The sequence below is a fragment of the Tyto alba genome, unplaced genomic scaffold, assembly GCF_018691265.1.
Source record: "Tyto alba isolate M040663 unplaced genomic scaffold, T.alba_DEE_v4.0 Super-Scaffold_42, whole genome shotgun sequence".
In the NCBI taxonomy this organism is placed as follows: domain Eukaryota; kingdom Metazoa; phylum Chordata; class Aves; order Strigiformes; family Tytonidae; genus Tyto; species Tyto alba.
Window position 1 is genome coordinate 22,672,773 of NW_024881318.1, and position 19,231 is coordinate 22,692,003.

Genomic DNA, 19,231 nt, shown 5'->3' on the forward strand with positions numbered 1-19,231 from the left:
TGTCTTAATGACTCTCTGATGGTTTACTGTGGCCACAGGTTCATTAGCTGACCTAAATCCATTTCATTCTGCTTTTCAGAGTCACCTAAATTGTTTTTACTCATCATGTCTCAGACTGGAAGCCTTTACACACAAGGGCTTTTTGGTTTACATGGGCACAGTATCCATAATAAATTGGTTCTGGTTACTGAGTGCTATTACAACACAAACAAATAACATAGCTATAAATCAATCAATCAATCAATCAATCTGAAACTGAAGTGACAGTAGTGACTTTTTTCGATAGCATCAGTCAACAATTTCAACATTTTCTTCAGCAATTTGGGTGGGGTAGAGTTAGAAACAAGCCTGCATGTCCTTTTTTAGCTCACAGTATAACACGGTAATAGCTTCAGTCTGCCCTGTTATTCTGATGACCTCTAACAGCCTAGATTTTCACAGATTGCATTGCATTATTCTTATCAGGAACTTTTAAAGAAGGGAACATTCCTGTTTTGTATCAGAAATATCCAACTCATAGTTAATCCTCTAATGAAGTGCCAGTGAGAATGTTGCTCTCTTCTCTTGTCTCATCCCACTGGGGATCCAGAGAGGAGCGGGCAGCAGTATGCACCTCAGCAGGTCTGACCCTTTGATACACTTAATGGCAAGAGGCACAGGGTCTGGAGGCTGTGCAAAGATGACAGTGAGATGTCTGCACCTTCATGACTACTCTTGGTACTTTTCTAAGCTACACTAATAGCCCTCAAGATGCCCCAGCAAACAACACTAAAACCCAACAACAATTCAGGTGCAAGCCATCCCTCCCCACAAGCCTTACGTCAGTCCAAGAGACTTCATGTATCTTTAAGATTAAAAGATAGCTCAGACAGCCTTCTAGATAAACTCTACATTACAACAGCAGAAAAATGTTCTTCATGATGACTAGAATCTTCCTAAATATACATTATCCATGTATTGCCTCCCTTCATTAGCACTAATTTATTTAAATCCCAGGACCATCGTTTATAATATTGACTATCCCACCAGACACAAACCTAATACTCTGTTAATGAAAGTGCATTAAATAGTATCAGGTTATCAGGTTAGAAGTAATTGTAACACTTCAAAATGTTGACAAACATACCTGCAGAATTTTGTTAACTTTTATAACAGGAGATTCATCATTTATTGCAGTAACTGTTACAAAAACAGTTTGGGGCAAGCTTTGCTTCCACAGTTCTGTGTTATTCACTATCACAGTAAAATTGTCCATCAGTTCCTCACTGTCATCATGAACATAGTAGATTAATTCTTGTTCCATCTGAAAAATAGAACAACCTGAAACATTAAAGAGACTAAAAGAAAATTAATGACACATTAAAAAAAAAAACAGAAATATTTAAGTCTAGTCATGGCCCTCTGTATTTATTGCCTCAACTTTTTATGACTTCTAAGCCTTTATTTATGCTCATATACGATCTGTACCTCCATCTTTGTTCTGTCCACATCAGCAAATTTTACAGCTCATCTGTCCATTGCTCTAGCCAAAATATCTTAACTTGCTAGTCTTGGCATTCCCCCTTTCCTTCTGAAGAGAAAACAGAAAATCCAATCCTGCTGTGTTTACCACATTTCCTGGAATCCATAAACTGAACATAGCATTAGTAGATGGTGACTTAGGATACAGCTTTGCTTCTTTGAGCTAAAAGACTGAAAATTAGCTTATCATGCATATACTGTCTCTCTGTGAGCAAATACAAGACCTAGAAAAATATTTTTTTTTCACTTCCCTCCTTGCTCTACATACCATTTCCTCTAGTCATTTCAAAATGTACCCACAGACTATCTGTCTTAGGTTTCCAGAGTATCAACAACTCTACATGAGTGTGAGCAGCCCATTAGTCTACTGTGATTAGAACACACTAGTCTGTGTGACCAGTGGCACACAAGGAAGTGATGCCATTTGCCACAAGAAGGCACCCTACCTCCCCACCCCAAATGACCAGTTAGCAACTCCAGAAAGATCTTTGGTACAAGGCCAGAATAAGGCTCAAACTCATGCATCTCACCACCTCCCACCAAAACAGCCCATAGCCTTTAGCAATACGAAGAATTAATTGTGACTACAGCTAAGCAGATCTAAATATCTTACCTGTTTTCTGGTAAATGTGGTCAGCTTTATTCCAGGAACACGAGAGTTTTCAACATACCCATGTTTTGGCTGCTCAATTAAAATGAATTCACAGCTGAGTCCTGCAAAGTGTCTACTAGAAATTTTTAGATAGTCTTCCACCAGGGCTTTCGAGCCCCCTTCAGCTACTGTGATGTTCTGTACTTCCAGTGGAATTGTTCTGGGGATGATGTCTACAGAGATCTCTATTCCACTCACTTTTTGGACACCGTTGGTCACATCCAGAGAAAAACAGTCATCTAGTTGGTCAGAAACTGTCTGCACATACTGAACTTTGCCCTCGTCAACATCTTGCTGTGTGAAGCTCAAAACTGGCCTTTGGTCAGCACTGAGATAGCTCTCTTCTGAGGAAAACTTCCGAATGTATCCGTATACTGGAAGCTTTCTTACTGTAAACACAATCTCAGATGGAGAACTGTTTTCATGAACAACCTTAAATTTAAAAACATAACCCAAAATTACTTGAACAGAAACAAGAGAAATTCTATAATCATCTTCTGAATTTTTCACTTTTAATCCTGGGATTGTCTACCTAATTACTTGGCATTCCTTATTTGGGCTACATGGCTCCTAATACAATACAATATTTTAAGTAGACATGTTAAATAAACATGGCATTGGAGTGTTTTGTAACACCAAATACGTTTTGTAAATTTTGAAAAAGAACACACAGTGGAATTAACTAAGAGCCTAAGAACTACAGACCCTTGCTTGAAAAAAGGCTTTCAGCAGCACAGCAGTGTGCTGCTGGAGTCCCCTTGCAGTGGTTGTTGAAAGGCTACATACAAACAAAGTGGAGGAAAGTGTTAACCAAAGAGAAACAACTTCAGGTTCGTGATTCAATGTTTTTAAAATTTTGGAAGTAATCCTCAGACAGTGTTAATTGAGTTAGCTCCAAACTGAATGAAGCAAACCCCTTTCTTCCATGGCATTTCTGACCAGCTCAACTAAGAACGATACATGAAGTACCAACAACTGTCACAACTAAAACAAATATACAAGTGTAGCATCTCCAAATATCAACTTTCTCAAGCAACAATATGTACCAGAATCAAAGAGTATGGGCAGCCTTTTTCTTTAACATAACCAGTTTTCCATTCTAGAAATGGAAGCTTGCTAGTGTCAGCCTCTCCAGACTTAAGCATCCAGAATGCAGTCATGTTAGTGCAAAACAAAAGGAGTTAAAGAAGAGAAGATAGAGAGACTAAAGACACTGCAATGTCTGAGAAACCAGTAAATAAAACTTGCTACAGGGATGGAGAAATGGACAACACAGTTAACTTACTTCCAGTTTTCCTTTACTGATTTTAACTGGTTTTCCTTCTTCAACCAAGAGATTGTTTTTGTTCACAATCCTCGGTGGCCACTGATGACTTTCCAAATATATGCGAACATGTACTCCAGCACCCAGATGGACACCTCTAGCATGGACCGTAAAGTTAAATGTGTCAATAAGGTTGTTGCTGTCATCATGCCTGTAGGTCACAGACCCCCTTACCAGATCAAGTTGAGTAAAGGAATCCATCAATAGATTATTTACATATATTCTTCCATATTTGGGGAAAGAGAATATCTCATATGTAAGCTCATGATCATTTCTTATGTCTTCGTTTGTAACAGCACTTAGGTTAGATGTTGTAACAGTCACTTCTTTCCCTTTTTGAACCAACAAGCCTGTATTATTTGCCAACCTAACATAAGGATCGGTGGCACTAACTTCTAGAAGCGAAGAGGTATAATGCTTGCCATCTGTCACAAAGAGCACAAAACGCCCAAAATCTGCACCATGGTGTATAAACAGGACTTTCTTTTGCTCCAGGTCCACTTGTCTGAATTGGTAGAGTCTGTGCAAAGTATCATTTGCTAGCACCAAGTCCCCATTGGAAATTCCACGTCTAGTATATAGCAACTGTCCATCATCAAAATCAGAATCGGGATCATGATAGCAAAGATCTGCCAAAGTTAATAATCGCTGCCCATTTCTCACTATGTTAAATATCTTCTCAATTACACGTACTGGTTTCTCATCATTCTTCAACTGTACAGAAATGCTGAATCTAATTTCTACTGACAAAGGTTCTACTTCTGGATCAAAGTTTGCCCACTTGTCTGACTCTTCAGTGGAAGCTCTGACAAGAATTTCATCAAATGATGTCTCAGAATCGTCATGCACATACATAAGGCGCTTATCAGTTATATCTGTGTTAGTGAAAGTGGTTAGATTGTCATTACTCTCGAATGAGCCTGAAAAATTAATGAGTTTTAATTTCCCATGCTTAGGAAACTGTATAACTTTATATTGGAAAGTTTCATTATCGGGCGTTTGTACAAACAATCTTGTGTTTGTTATTAACTCTCCTTCACCTTCAGTAACAGTCAGGCCATTGTTAGTCAAAATAATGTTTCTGAAATCTGATTTTATGTAGACTTCAAAGTCATATAAATTTGATTCCAGATACTTTGTAGAAATGAGGAATCTAAATGAATCATGGTTGTCTTCATGGTATCTGCTGATTAATTCATATGCCACTTTTTGATCAGTAATATCTTTCTGGCTAAAGACTGAGTCTTTTTTCAAAGGCTGGTCATTAAGCAGTATCTGTCCATTCTTTGGTAAGGACAGCAATTTAAAATGAAGCTCATCTTCAGGTATTTCTAGATCCACAATTACAGCAAAAAGATTATCTGAATTCAAGTACTTTTTTTTTGATTTTACAATTTCAAGAGGAGCATGTTTCAATAAACTGTACCTTAACCATTTCACTTTGATTGGAAACACATGCTCTTCACTGATTCTGTTTCCTATGCTAACTTTGAATTTAAATTGGTCAGTAACGTTTTCCAGCTGAACTTCTTTAAATGTGCTACAGTATCTCACACGGCTGCGCTGAACAGAGCGTTGAGAAAAAGAGCTGACTCGCTTCCATTCCCCCCTTGAATGCTGCCTTTGGACTTCCCCAAATTGGGGTGGCTCTGTGATCTCGTATCGTATCTCCAGATCCTGAAGGCTTGCATTTGTTTCAACTGAGAGATGACTAGGTGTGATCAGAGCTGTAACACCTTGGAGTAGTTTTATTCCTGAGTTGTTGTCAACTCTGTAATTCAAAGGAACTGCCATGACACGTAACACAACAGTGTTGCTCACCTTCTCACCATCACTTGCCCTTAGAACAATCCTTGAGTTCTTGACACCTGTGTGGACAAAGAAAACAGTGCCTTCTCTTAAGTCCTCATTAGAAAAAGTAGTAATAGCTTTTCCAGGATGCTTTGAATTTTCTAAAAATCCTGCATCTGCATTCAGATTTCCAAGCACTGAAAGACTGATATCCACAGGATCCGTATCCTTATCTAGAACTTTTACCAGATCACTAGTCAAACGTTTCTTTGAGTTCTCTAGGAGAAGCAGCAAGTTTCCCTCAAGAAGTATGATCTCAGGGGCATCATTTACTGGAGTGACAGTAATTCTAAACACATGCTGCTCATTTCCTTGCAAATATGGAGCCATAATCTTCTCACTGCTGGCAGAAATAGAGAAATTAAAATAATCGCAACTGTCCTCAGAGCCATCATGAGCATAAAGAATCTTCCCTTGCCACACATCCTGCATAGTAAATGTATTTACTTCCTGCGCTGGTTCAATGTCCAGTCTCAAGTCTCCATGAGAGGGTGGTTCCTTTATTTCAAAAAGAATTTGTGATTGCTGAATCCCTAATTTCTCAAAGTCTAAGTTGACTTTAATATGTTTAGATTCAAGTGAAGCTTGTCCACCCTCTGGTACAATCAAGTTACTCAGAACTAAAAGGTGGCTTTTGTCTTCTTTGCCCAGAGAGACAGAGCTTTCAGGGGAAATGGCAAACGTTGGGGCTGCTTCCACAGTAGGGTTCTTTACAGCCATCTCTAAAGAAAGATTTGTATTAAAAGCACCCTCCGTTTCACATCCAGCTGAAATGTCTTTTGTTACAAGAACATTCTTCAGTGATTTCTTTTCTGAATTGGCTTTCAGGTCTCTTAAGCAACCTTTGAAGGACCCTCCTCTGGCATACTTCCCAGACACTGAGATTAGCTCCAACTTCATCACTTCTGATCGTGTGCTGTCATCTACACCACCTACGAAGAGAGAACCCTTCAGAAGCGGCAGCTTACTGTGAGGAGGCAATGATTTTTTCACAGTTTCTTCATCCAGAGTCAGCTGCAGATATTCTGAAGTAAATTTCAGTTCAACATAGTGCCATTGACTATCATTGACTGACCTATGAGAGGAAAGTTCAGTTCTGCTTTTATGTTTTCCAACATAGGCTTTAATTAATCCATCTTCTATTTCCATTGCAATGAAATCTCCTGCTTGCCCAGGATGGTAAAGCAGCAAGCCACGTGCAGCTGAGGTCTGCAATGTATACTCCAAGATCCCCTCATCATCAACTTTCCATAATGGGAAAGAAACATAGGATCTGGAACTGAAGAAACTAATGGGTTCATCTTCACCTGCGAAGAATTCATCACTGCATCCCACTGAAACTTCATGGACATTTTTAAAGCCAGGAGAAGGTCTCAGAGGCATCAGAATGTCTAGCTGATTGAACAACACATCATCAATACATCCTCGGAAACCAGGTAGTGCTCCAACAAGGTAGGGAACATCAAGTTTACTAGTACCACCTATGTAGAATCCATAATCAATATTTAATTCATATAAAATTCCAGGCATTTTTGCACTAGTTCTATCATGTTTATCAATTACCAGTGTGACACTATCATGTTCATGCTGTAGTTCAACCAGGTGCCAAGCTAAATCATTCAGCTGAGATCTTTGATGAGAATGCAGTACTTGTTCCCCCATGCCAAAGTTAATTCTCAACTGCAAGAAAAAGAATTTTAACTATCAAAATACAAAGTGGTATTTTTCACAAACACATATTAATATATAGCTAATTTATTATTTTTAATAATTTTTCATTAATTTTAATAAGCAGATAATTTACAAAATATAATTGAAAAAATAAAAATAACATCCCACTAAAACTTTGTGTAGGTTTACTTGCCATCACAAATATGATTTGAATAACTGCAAAACAGGGAATGGTGTCCTCTGCAGTTCTGCTAGGACCAACAACTCCTGACAACCCAAGTGACAATGATCTTCAAGAACTTACCTTGCAGAAAAACTGTTATTTGGATCTAAATATTTTCTGTGACACTAACATCATCAAATTTGAAATTCTGCCTTTACCAAACCTCATGCTCTGAACACAATGATCTTAAGATCTAGAGATCTCAAAGGCTTTGAGAGGCCAATTTTAATAACTGTAATTGTAAGAAATAAAGACCATATTTTGAAATTATCAATTATGTGATTTTTCCATTTTTTTTTAAACATAAACTTTGAGAATTGTTATAAATACCAGCTTAAAGAAAAACACTAAACAATACAGGCTACACATCTTTTTAGCTATAGCTATAAACCATACCTGTAATTTTCCTGAGCGTAACTCCATTAAACAATAATCCTTCTTTCCAGCTGCAAGAAAAAGCAGTCCATGTGGCTTGCTTGTTTGAAACCGCAACTGTAAGGATGTCTGAGAGGATGCCTCCGCCATGTTCAACTCCACAAAGCTGTCACCATAAAAGGATACTGAAAGAAAGAAAGGAAAACAAACAGGAGATTTAGTCACACAAAAAAAGCTCTGTCTTATCTACAGCTAAATATATATAAAAAATTTACATTAACTCTCTACGTACTTATTTATGTATGAATGAAAATGGATCTCAGATATCAAATTTAACAGTCCAAGCAACTAGGTAAGAGTCTAATGGCCATACCAGTATGGATACCAGTGAATATAACACAGTATTCTACCTCCAACAGTGATGACAGGGAATCGTAAGAACAATGCAATCATATTTAATACTTTCCTTCAAAAACTCTTCCAAATACTTCTTTTGTTTCAGATGTTTTCCTGAGCTTATCACAATCAGTCTACTTTGTAACTGTCAAAGGATTTCTCTCTGAAGTACTCCTCTAGTTTCTCTTTGCAAACACCTGAATCTGCAACATGCTCTTACATCTCCATCAGAGACATCCTCTGCCATCTCTGTTGAGAAGACCCACAGGCCTCCTGTCATCTGCACAATTCTTTCACATGTTCCCATCCATCTCTCTTCCAGGCTGAAGTGCCCTTGTTTCCTGTATGCAGCCTCTAACCACCCCTGCTGCCCTCTTGGCCAGTCACTCAGTTGTGTACAGGCCTCCTTCACTCTCTTTTCTGCCTTGAAGAACAGTAATGCCAACAAACTTTATCATCTGACTACCCACTGCCTTTACCATCCTCATTATTACAATATTGAATAGCACAGATCCCAAGACTAAATCCTGAAAAATTCTGCTGGTAACTTGCCCCCTATACAAAAACAAACAAATAAACAAAAAAATCATTTACCCCTTCTCCTACCTTTTAATTCATTACTACAATCTTATTCAATGGCTGCTCACAAGCCTTTTATGTTGAACTTTACCAAACGCCTTTTGGGAATCTAAATCTTAGCCACCTTTCCCACCCCCAACAAAACTCCAAGGGGTTTGTAACACAGAATTTATCTTTAAAGAAGTCCTACTGACTCCTCCCAAGTCGATCCTACTTACTTCTGCATCTTTTATCCTTTATTACAGTATCTATAAATTTGAATGGTATGGATGTCAGGCTGGCCATTCTTTTTTTAAAAACTGGCATAAAATTTGCCACCCTCCAGGCTTCAGGTAGGCAACGAGTTTAAAGCATGAGATCAGATATTACCCTTAGCAAGTAAGCAATTTTATCCCTGAGGTTTTTTAGGTCAACCCCTCTCGTTTCCCTCCAAAATAAGGAATTTTAGTTTGGGAATTTTCCTGATTAGCAGTACATGCTCTTTCATTTAGCTTCTCTGCAGTAGCCATGCCCTTTCTGTGTGCTTCTTTTATACTGAACTTAATCAACTGGCTGCAGGGGTTTTGTTCTTGGTGTATTTAAGAAGGATTTACTAAAAGCTTTGATTCCTTTAGCTAGCTGATACTTAACCCTTTTTTTTTTCCAGGCCTGTCTATTTTCACGTTACATCTGCCAGTGTTTATGATGCTTTCAGCTGTGTTTAGACACACCTCTTTATGGATGATACCAGTCAAATATTTATTTTGCAGCTTCTAGCTTCATTCTGAGACAACTTTCTCATTTTAACACAGTTCTTTTAAAATTAAGCTTAACTGCAGGGGACTTTTGAAGTTTAGTTGTTCCTGTCTCTACATTAGCTGTCTCTCTGCTGAATCTAACATACTTTGATGACTCTTTCAAAGAGTGGCTTTAACTCAGACTCTGAACTGGATTCTGCACATTACAGAGAACCAAATCAAAGGTCCTGTGAACCAGCTGTTTCATGAAACAATCATTAACAGTATCTGAAAATTTGCTGTAGTATACATAAAAATCTGAGGTGGCTTTCCCAAGATAAGATTTCAGCAAACTCCACAGCCAAAAGCTATGTAATACTGTGTTATATTACATACCCAGAGAAACACAGGAAAGATTTTTAGACTACTGAAGTACACATATTTCTTGCTAAGGAAGAGTCACCACTGTGCATAGAAAAACTGGTTCCAAGCTGAACAAAAAAGAAGTCTTCCCCACCAGTTTACTTCAAGCATAAAAGAAGTTTTCATCAATTAGCTTTAATATATACCTTACAGGTCTTCCATAAAACCGATGCAGTAAGGGAATCAATGCAGTCTGTTGTACTTAGAAATGTTATTACTGTGGGGTTAATAATGTAAGATCTTCTTTTAAAGCAAGTATTGAAATAACAGAACTAGAGACAAACCCCCAATATAAGCAAGGACTAACTTTTACTAATAAGCCAGGAAACAAGTTAAATGTTTATAATTTGTATATTATGGTAAATTCATATTATGGCAGTGGCTAGGACTGCCACTGTTCTATCTACCTTACAGACAGACTACCGGAGATTGTCCTTACCCTACAGAGCTTTGGACCCAATAACACAGGTAAGGGAGAGGAGTCCCCTGACCTCCATCTCAGCAAATCAGACATAGAAATACTGTCTCCCTGAAGATCACAGGAAGCATAACCTAACTGTCTGAAATAACCCATCAATCAAAAGATTACTGTTTCCTTCAGCCACTGTAACATCAGAACATCAATATAATGTTAAAGTACAAGAAGGTTTTACCTCGAGAAGACAGAACCTTCTCACCTTATTGAGACTCCGAGAAGCACTTACATTTGTTTGCTACCTTACATCCTAGCATCCCAACAGAACTGGCAAGTAAGAGATTTCATTATAATTTTATCAGTGAAGTTCCTCAGAAGTTAACAAATGAAATGCAAAGTTTTCACAGATGTTAATGTCCTGAAGGTTTCATTATGATCACTGTTAACACAGCCCCCAAATTTGATTGGTGAATTTCTGAATCAAAACTAATGATTGCTGGTAGAACTTGAAAATAATTTTCGTTACTCAAGTATGTGGGGAAAAAACATTAGATTTTGGGGGAAGCAACTGAGCAGAAATATAAACTTATCCACGGATTATTAAGTGCAATTTAGAATAAGTAGAAATGAAGTTGCAGAGTCAGTATTCTGCAGTGTGTCACTGGGAAACAGTTTGGTGTTTATACTATATATGAATTTCTTAGAAAAGAAAAAAGAAACGTAAGTTAAAGCTTTTGCCTTCCATAAAATACTTCGGAGTCAGTATCCATCACAGGAGGTGGGGCAGGAAACTCAACATCAGCCTAGGCACTGATCCAGCACTGCATGAGATCTTGGGCCAAGACCACCTACAGTGCCTTGGCATGATTTCTGCTTTGGTACCCACCAAACTAAGAAGCATGTTATTATAGTATAGGAATAAAGTTCCCCTAGAGCAGGACACTTTTAGAATGATTTCTGCCGGAAACTGTGTTATGAGTGACCTCAAAATGAATCTTGTGCCACAGCTTTTGAAAAGGGAACATTTTGTCACGGACCGTCTGATGTTAATCATACCATTACATAAAGTAAGTGGAGTTCAACCAACGTCACCAGCCTTGAAGCATCCTTGCTACTGTAACAGGTGAATTCAGCATCTGATATAGGGAATTAATTCCTCTGGAGAGCCTGGGCAGACAACCTATTCTGTAGCAGCTCTATGCTTCAAAATGAAAAGACAGGTGGAAGCAGCTGAGTCAGATCTACATCAGCTACAACATCCCTTCAAGGACATGGATATAGATAAATAAAGGCTCAAAAAAACAGAGGCATAATCACATGAGATGTCAGTTTAAAGATCTTTTCAACCTGAGTTACTGGCTAATTTGTGGTCCCCACCTCTCTTCCTTCTCCCTTAGAGCCAACCCGCAACTGACTAGAAATACCATACTGGGGCTATAAATCCTTCCTAATATTTCCATCATAACAGATATCGTTTATATGGGAAGTTTTGAGATTTTTGCTTCAGTAATTTTACTGAAAATTACTGAACAGCTCTGTCCACAACATCTTTCTTAGAAGTAACCACAAGAAACCAGACCAGGCATAGCAAAAGCCTTCATAATCCCAGAGAAAAAGGTTCTTCACTCCTCATCTAGTGATGGCATTAGGCTAGAATTTTATCCTCTTGTTCAGCTTTCATTCTCTAGTGTTAAAAACATCATCAAATTCAACAAAACAGCTACACTTTGAATAATTTTTCTCTTGGTTCCTATACTCAAAGTGCAAAGTAGTAAAAGCTTTGTCTCTTCTCCATTGCCAAAACAAATAACCCAGAAATGTATCCACAAGAAACCAAACTTGGACTCATTATGCAGTTATAATGAGCTATGCACATCCATCCAACAACAAAATCAAGACTAAACAGCTAACTGAAAGAATGGATTTTTTTATTTTTTACCATTTTTTCTGTCAGTGTATCTCATTTCAGACTACATTACGTATCTTCTCAGCAATGCATAGGGATCGTAAGGAAGAACAGTGAATCACAATTCCACAATCACTTCTTAATTGGAAGTAATCTAGCACAGACTTCCTGTCTGCTCAACTCCTTTTGGTCTCCACTGTGGATGGGAAACAGCCAAAGCTCCACATACCTCAATCCTTTCCTCCTTTGGATCCTTTTTACATCTACTTCCCAAAGACAGTCATATGGAAAGGCTTTCCTTACTGTGCCCTACTGAACCTATAACCCAGAAAGACTTTCATACTCAGGTAAGCCATAAAGGTTTTTACATTCATGCCAGACGAAAAAGAGAAGAGGGACATTGTTCCAGATACTTTTCCTGCCCTTAATATCCATCCTTTTATATGAAAAAATTAAAATATATAATTTGACCTTCAAGCAGTAAAGAAAAATTACGTAGTTGCCAAATAAGACAGTATCTGGACAATATTTTTGTCTTCAAAATATTCAGGAGATATCAGCACCAGGGCCCTTTAAAGATAATGCTTTGGCCAGAAGCTTACAGTGTAAGGAAAAACACTTATATATCCTTCTGATGTAGACAAAAATACCTGTTTACTTTTAATAGCCAATATATTGATCTTCTATTTCTAGCACTACAATAAATGTCATAATTAGGCCACAGAATTACCGCTGCTCAAACTGTTCCCATGTAACCTGCTACTCTGATGTGAAAACAGCTATATACAACTTGTTTTATGGGGCAATCTATTACGCTAGTCATTAAAATCATAAAAGTAAAGGATTAAGTCTAACGTAGCCTATATATCTTCAGTCAGGATCCTCTCCAAACTCCAGAAGTGCTGTGCCAGGAAGTTTTGTTGGCTTGTTTGCTGTTCGCTGCAAGCACTAGAGTCACTTCTATGACACAGTAACTCCTCAGCTGAGACCAGAGTTCTTGCAGTGGCCTCACTAATAATCTGTGTCAGTGAGCAATACAGGCTGGCTCTATAAAAAGGAATTAAAAAGATAAAGGTGGGGGGCAAGGTGGGAGGGAAATCCCATTCACTGGTTTTGAACCTGCTATTTCACCATCTACTGTTGTCCTGTGGTGCACTGGTATCTAGGAGCCCCAAACACAGAATCTGCTAGATGTTTGATGCATGTCCCTCCCAAGATACTCCAACTGTACAACGTCCCTTCAAGAAAATAAAGGTACTTCTATGTGAAAAACACGAAGTCAAAATAAAGTTTAACTCATCCATCTTAACAGCACACTCAAAGTGCAACAAGCACACAGAACATCGGTTGTGACGTACTGGCTTCATCACCTCTAGTATATCTAGAGGCAACACCTGTTTTAGTTATTTGAATGAATAAGCTTCCCGTTGTCCAGCTGAGATTTGCACCTTGAAGATTTTTCCTCTGCAGCTCATTCACAAAAGGATAACAGGAACAGAAATAAACTGGCACAGGTGGCTCAGATAATTATTAATCTTTCAAACAACAGTGGTTTTCTATCTGTTGACAAATTTGGATATGTTTTTGACTCTCTACTATTTTGGGTGTTTAAGTAGAAGCTCTGGCTAAGAGTGCAGCCCATTTTTGCCTGTGGTTGGTAAAAAAGGTGTGACCTCTCCTTTTGTAGAGCAGACCTTTTCCCCCCCCCCGCCCCCCCTGCACTAAAGTTAGACTACTGTGTAGTTCTGTGACAGCTCACTTCAGGGCTAAGAAGAAACCAAGGTGGTGTAACTTGTACCCCCTCCTCTGCCTTTGTCTCTCCATTCTCAAAACTGAGCAGTTGTTTTCTGTACTGATACAATTCTTTTGTACTGCTAAGTCTTTTAGAGTGCTCCAGTGAGAGCTGAAGGGGTTGTGCAATCCAGAGACAAAGGCAGGTTTCCACATAGTAAAAATACTTTCAGGCTATACAGAAGTACAGCTTGAAGCCTCATTAAGAGTCCTCATGCACTAAATGCTAGGCAAACAATGAGAGATGCCTTGAGTCCCCAAAAACTTCTGCTCTAAGATAAAATATGCATGTCCCAACTTTGTTCCCCTAAGTCACAGGAAAAACAGCATGCAACCTCCAACATAAATATAATAGGAAGACTCTCCCTTGGGATAGTATTTGAGTGATGGAAACAACTGTTCAGAGCCTATTAATACCAAATATAAATAAGCTGTTATGACATTAATAACTTTTAAAAGCCTTGTTTACTCTGATTGTTCAGCACAAGCGGAGACAGGTTAAAAAGGGAACATTAGTAAAAGAGTACCAAATTCCAGGTACCAAATGTAACAAGCTTTTAACAGCCCTCTAACAGAAAAAAATGCAGAATGAGAGATTACAGAATACATTTGCAATTACTGCATGGGCTTACATTCTGCACTATATACATGCTTAGAGCTGTCCCACAGAACCAAATCATTTCTCTAGCTCCTTCCAGCTAAGACAGCTTTGCACCCAGGTCGAAGACTTCAGTTATTGCACCACCTAAAGAGCTCTCAGTCCTTTCCAAAGTGAATTCCCTAGTGTACAAACGCTGACTCTACTTATACAAAAGTTTTTAGCATTAGCCTGTTTCAGTTTTGTGCTGAGGAACTTAGCTGGAACCATTTTCAGAACAACTGAGCCGAAGTGATTCTTTCACATGCTGCAAGTATCTGTTTTGAAATTTTGTGATGTGTACATTTTTTTCCTATCTCCTTGTATTTCCTTCTTTCACCTTGAATCTGCCAGTAGTATGTTTGAAACCATTGTGACTATACGAGAATCCTAAGTTCAGGGTATATAAAAATACTTTGGAAAAATAGGTATGGGGTTCTAGCTCTCACATAAAATTACTTTAAAAGTCATTTATACTACAGCTTCTGAAAAAAACTTCTCCAAGTGGTATGAAAAAGATTCTGTGAAGGAAAAAAGAATTCATTATATGAAGCTGTCCTAACTGAAAAATAATTCTTTCAGGCAAAATATCTTGCATGGCAAACACTTTGTTGGAACTTCAGAAAGGTCTGCATATACTTTATAGCACATTAGTGATAAAAATCACTATTTTTTAAATATAATACCAATAGTAACAGAAATTGTCATGGGTTTCATGGAGTTGTCAGGAGCTTCATGTTCTGATGATTCAAAGCTCAAGTAAACTAGCAGTTAGAAAAATGAAACTTGACAGCAATTACTTTCTCAAATTGCTTTCACATATGTTTTTTTGCTTCTGAACAGCAGTAAAGAATCAGACTGGTAGCTGATTTTTCTCAAGTTTCTGATTTAAACCTGACCTCATGTTAGGAAACCTTACAGTTTGTGTGACTGCCCATTAAAACTAGATTGGATGAGCTTTTAAGTAATAACTAGACCTTCATAAGCATGATGAAATGAAGACTGCCTTTACACAGGTGTAATCTGATGCTGATGATAGTTCTGTCTTACAATGAATCTCAATGCCTCTCACTTTTGCAGGGGGAGGAAAAAGTGAACCTCATTTCAATCTGATTCAGCAGCAATTACTATTAATCACCTGGGGAAAAAAAACTTCAAAAAACATATCCTCGTAAATAAAAATGCACTCATGGCTTCTTCATTTTCACTTACAGCTAGATGGAACAGTATTTTGAATATTCCTTTCTTCATTCAGTACTTGCTGCAGCACAGATATAATCAAATTCATCTGGTGAGACTGAAAATCACTACCAGTACCACAGAACACCTTAGGTAATACAGTTTGCTTACAAATCTTATACTCTCCAAAACACAGTGCTGATACTTCACAAAACAGGAGTATAGTTAATGAAATTTTGCTGCAAGGACAAAGAGTAGAAATAATGCAGCAGAATGACAGAAAGAAAAATAAGAACCAAAACAGGACACTTCATAATGAAAAAAATACTACATCCATCTTTGTCCCCTTATCTAAACTGGTAGCAGATAACATCAACAGCACACAAGGGGCACAGGAAAAATGGAAGTGGACAAGGGAGCCACCAGATGCACTGGGAATGCCCTTTAAGGCTAATGTAACCATTATTCAAAAGTGAATTCTCATGGTTGATTCATACTTTTTCAGTGTAGGATTTACAGTTGAGATTTTGTGGGTAAATCAACACTATGAGAGTCTGTAAGACTCTTGCACTGACTCAGAATGTACAGTGAGGAACATTTCTTTGTTGCATCTACAAGTGCTTTACACACCAGAAGAGATTACAGTTAGAGGTCCCTTACAACCCAAAATTCTATGATTCTATGAGTTCCAGATAAAAGATAGCCCTGTAGTTGAAGCACTGAACATCAAATGAACAGAGGTGACATTAATTTCTAGTTCTGTCATAGAAACATGCTGATGAGTTGGGAAAACCACTTAAACTGCCAATTTCAGTTCACTGCCTATAAGAAGCTGTTAACGTGTTGTTTTTTTTTTTTCCTTCCAGCCTTCAACTGGTTTTCCATTTCACTCTAAGATTTTTCGGAGCATGAACTCTCTATCTCTGGGTACATCCACAGCTATAGCAGCAGCTGGAGTAAGAGAGGAGAGTTGGAAACTAACAAGCTCATTTGATAGTGATGCCAGACCACATGGCCCAGCACAGCTCAGCTTGAAGGCATCTCAGCCAGAGCATCCTGCACTGCTGCCCCTAGGTTAGCACAAGCAGCAGCAGGCTACACTGCTGATGCCTCTACCTCACAGACTGGAAATGTATCTTCTAGCTCTGGCTTTGCCTTGCACTGCCCACAATGCTAGGGATGGATGACACTACTGCAACATCGAGGCATAAAGTGGTTTGTAAGCTTCAGGTTTTCAAAGCAGTACTGGTTGGCCTAACATCACTACCAGCAAAACCAATGACAAAACCCTCCATCACAACATTTAAGACAACGATATTATTACTAGAGAAATTTCAGTGGCAATCAGATCTCCCTGTCACTCTTGATAGCTCTGAGATATCTCTATGAGCAGTAAAAAAATCCCTCCCTACCCTGAATGCAGGCTTTTTGTTCACAAAACTGGTAAGAACATCACTTAGACCTCCACACATTGAAATTCTCTTGTGGAAAGACAAAAGAGGCTTACTTCATCTCTAATATCTGAAATTAATCCTGTAAGAAAAACTAACAATTCAGCCTTCATCTCTGAAAAACTGAAAACTATTTTTTAAAGTTAAAATTAAATATTAGGTGCTTACTTCTAACCATAGTCTTCTGTTCTAGTGAAAACAGCCACCATACAGTCACAGAAACCAACAAGATGCTCAACACTTCTAAAGAAGGGGAGTTATGGCAACTGGTTTATGTCACGTAAGACTGCAAAGAGTACAAAAAAAGCACACTTCTGCAACTGCTTGCTGGTCCATTATTTAAAGAAGGTATTTAAATAAGAGATTTGATTAACAGTCTTTGATACTCTAATTTATTTGAAGGTGTATCGCAAGGAGAAAAAGGAATTTCCAGATAAAGTTTTTGTCTGTTCCAATGTTTCTGATGACAGCCCAAGACCTGCACCTTAACGTGCATCACCACCAATGAGAGCTGCAGGCCCATGGCATGTCTGAAAAGTCAGACATAAGGCAGCTGAATCTGGATGCCAAAATACAGACACCTGCAGTTGCCAGCTGACAATGTTGCGACTGCTAGTTCATATGCTGGTCAAAGCAAAGGAAGTAACCACTGGCTATATTCTCACATGTGCCTTAGCACTTTTCTCATGATGTATTACAGCTGTGATTGTTAAAAAAAAAAAAAAAAAAAAAAAAGCAAAAGCTGGGGGGAGAATGATTTGATCCATGCTGTTTGGGGTTTGTTTTTATTAGAAAGTCTAGCTCTGTCAAGTCGCAGCATCTCCGCTATAGGAGGGGAAAGAGGCATGAATAGAGGCTCAAAGCCGAGCTGACAGGTTCGGCCTTCACTTTAAAGGAAGGGGACACCTACGCCTCCATGAAACTGCCCGCTGTCCCGGCCACCGGGACGGCTGCTTTCAGCAAAGCCAGCCGAGAGCGGCAAAGCACCGGCTCCGCCAGCAGCCCGGCGGCTCCCGCCCCACGCCCAGCGGCTCCAGCTGCTGCCGGGCCTCTCCCTGCGGGGCCGCCGTCCCGGGCCCACGGCGCTCCCCGCCACGCCGGGGCAGCGGGGCACCCCCCGGGCGGGCTGCTTCCCTTTCGCGGGGCCAGCGGCGAGAATCCCGCCGCAGCGCTCAGGCGAGCCCCACCGCAGCCCGGCAGCGGCAGGCCCGACCCGGCCCGGGGCGCCTCACCCCACCGCGCCGGCGGCGGCCGCTCAGCCAGCGCCGGGCCGCCCCTTCCCCCGCCCGGCGCAGGTGCCTTCCGGCAGCCCAGCCCGCAGGCCGGCGGCGCCTCCCGCCGTGGCGGCGGCCCGCGGGGAGCCCTACCTGCGAGAGCCGGCCGGCCGGCGGCCAGCAGCAGCGCCAGCAGCGGGAGCAGGGCGGCGGGGACGCTGGCCCACCGCCCGCCCGCCATGCCGCTGCCGCCCCACCGCCGCCGCCGCCGGCAGCGGCGGGGCGCGGCGCTTGGGCCGCGGTGGGACGGTGTCACCGCCCCCGGCCCACCGTTGGCGGCTCCGGCGGGGGCCGCGACCCAGCGCCCGCTGCCCCGGGGCGGCCTCCTGCCTCCTCCTTCACAGCGCAGCGGCTCCCGCGTCCCGCCCCCCGCTCCCGGAACACCGGCCCGGGACTGGAGACGGGGCAGCGCCGCCCCGCAGCGCCCCGGTGGCGGGACCGGCTGGGGCGGGAGGCCGCCAGCTAGCACCCGCGGCTCGGCCGGGCCGGGCCGCTCGGGGCCTCGCCGGCCGCGTCTGCATGAACCTCCGAGGAGGGAGGCTGCTGAGGGCCCCTGGGCTGCCTGCCCCCCTGGGCTGCCTGCCCCCCTGGGCTGCCTGCCCCCCTGGGCTGCCTGCCCCCCTGGGCTGCCTGCCCCCCTGGGCTGCCTGCCCCCCTGGGCTGCCTGCCCCCCTGGGCTGCCTGCCCCCCTGGACGCCGCGACTGCCCTCACGGCTCCTGCCTTGGCCTCTGGCGGGAACCGGCGCCTCCGCCCGGGGAAGCGGCCCCGGGACGGGGGGGAACCTCCGCGCCTTCCCCTCGCCGGCCCGGGGCGGCCCCGTACCGCGCGGTGTGCGCGTACTGCTCT

At 41.1% G+C, this 19,231-nt stretch overlaps 1 protein-coding gene across 1 annotated transcript in view; it reads right to left on the bottom strand.

Moving 5' to 3' along the window:
- Nucleotides 1-18,746, bottom strand: part of LOC104360371 (chondroitin sulfate proteoglycan 4-like) — a 42,585-nt gene extending 23,839 nt beyond the window's left edge. Inside the window, exons 1-5 of the mRNA XM_042804843.1 lie at nt 18,478-18,746; nt 7,639-7,802; nt 3,459-7,028; nt 2,135-2,605; nt 1,127-1,303 (exon numbers count right to left, since the gene is read on the bottom strand). Coding sequence (XP_042660777.1) covers nt 1,127-1,303; nt 2,135-2,605; nt 3,459-7,028; nt 7,639-7,802; nt 18,478-18,565 — 4,470 coding nt within the window. The 5' untranslated portion in view covers nt 18,566-18,746. The remainder of the gene's footprint in view (nt 1-1,126; nt 1,304-2,134; nt 2,606-3,458; nt 7,029-7,638; nt 7,803-18,477) is intronic.
- Between the last annotated feature and the right edge of the window lie 485 nt (nt 18,747-19,231).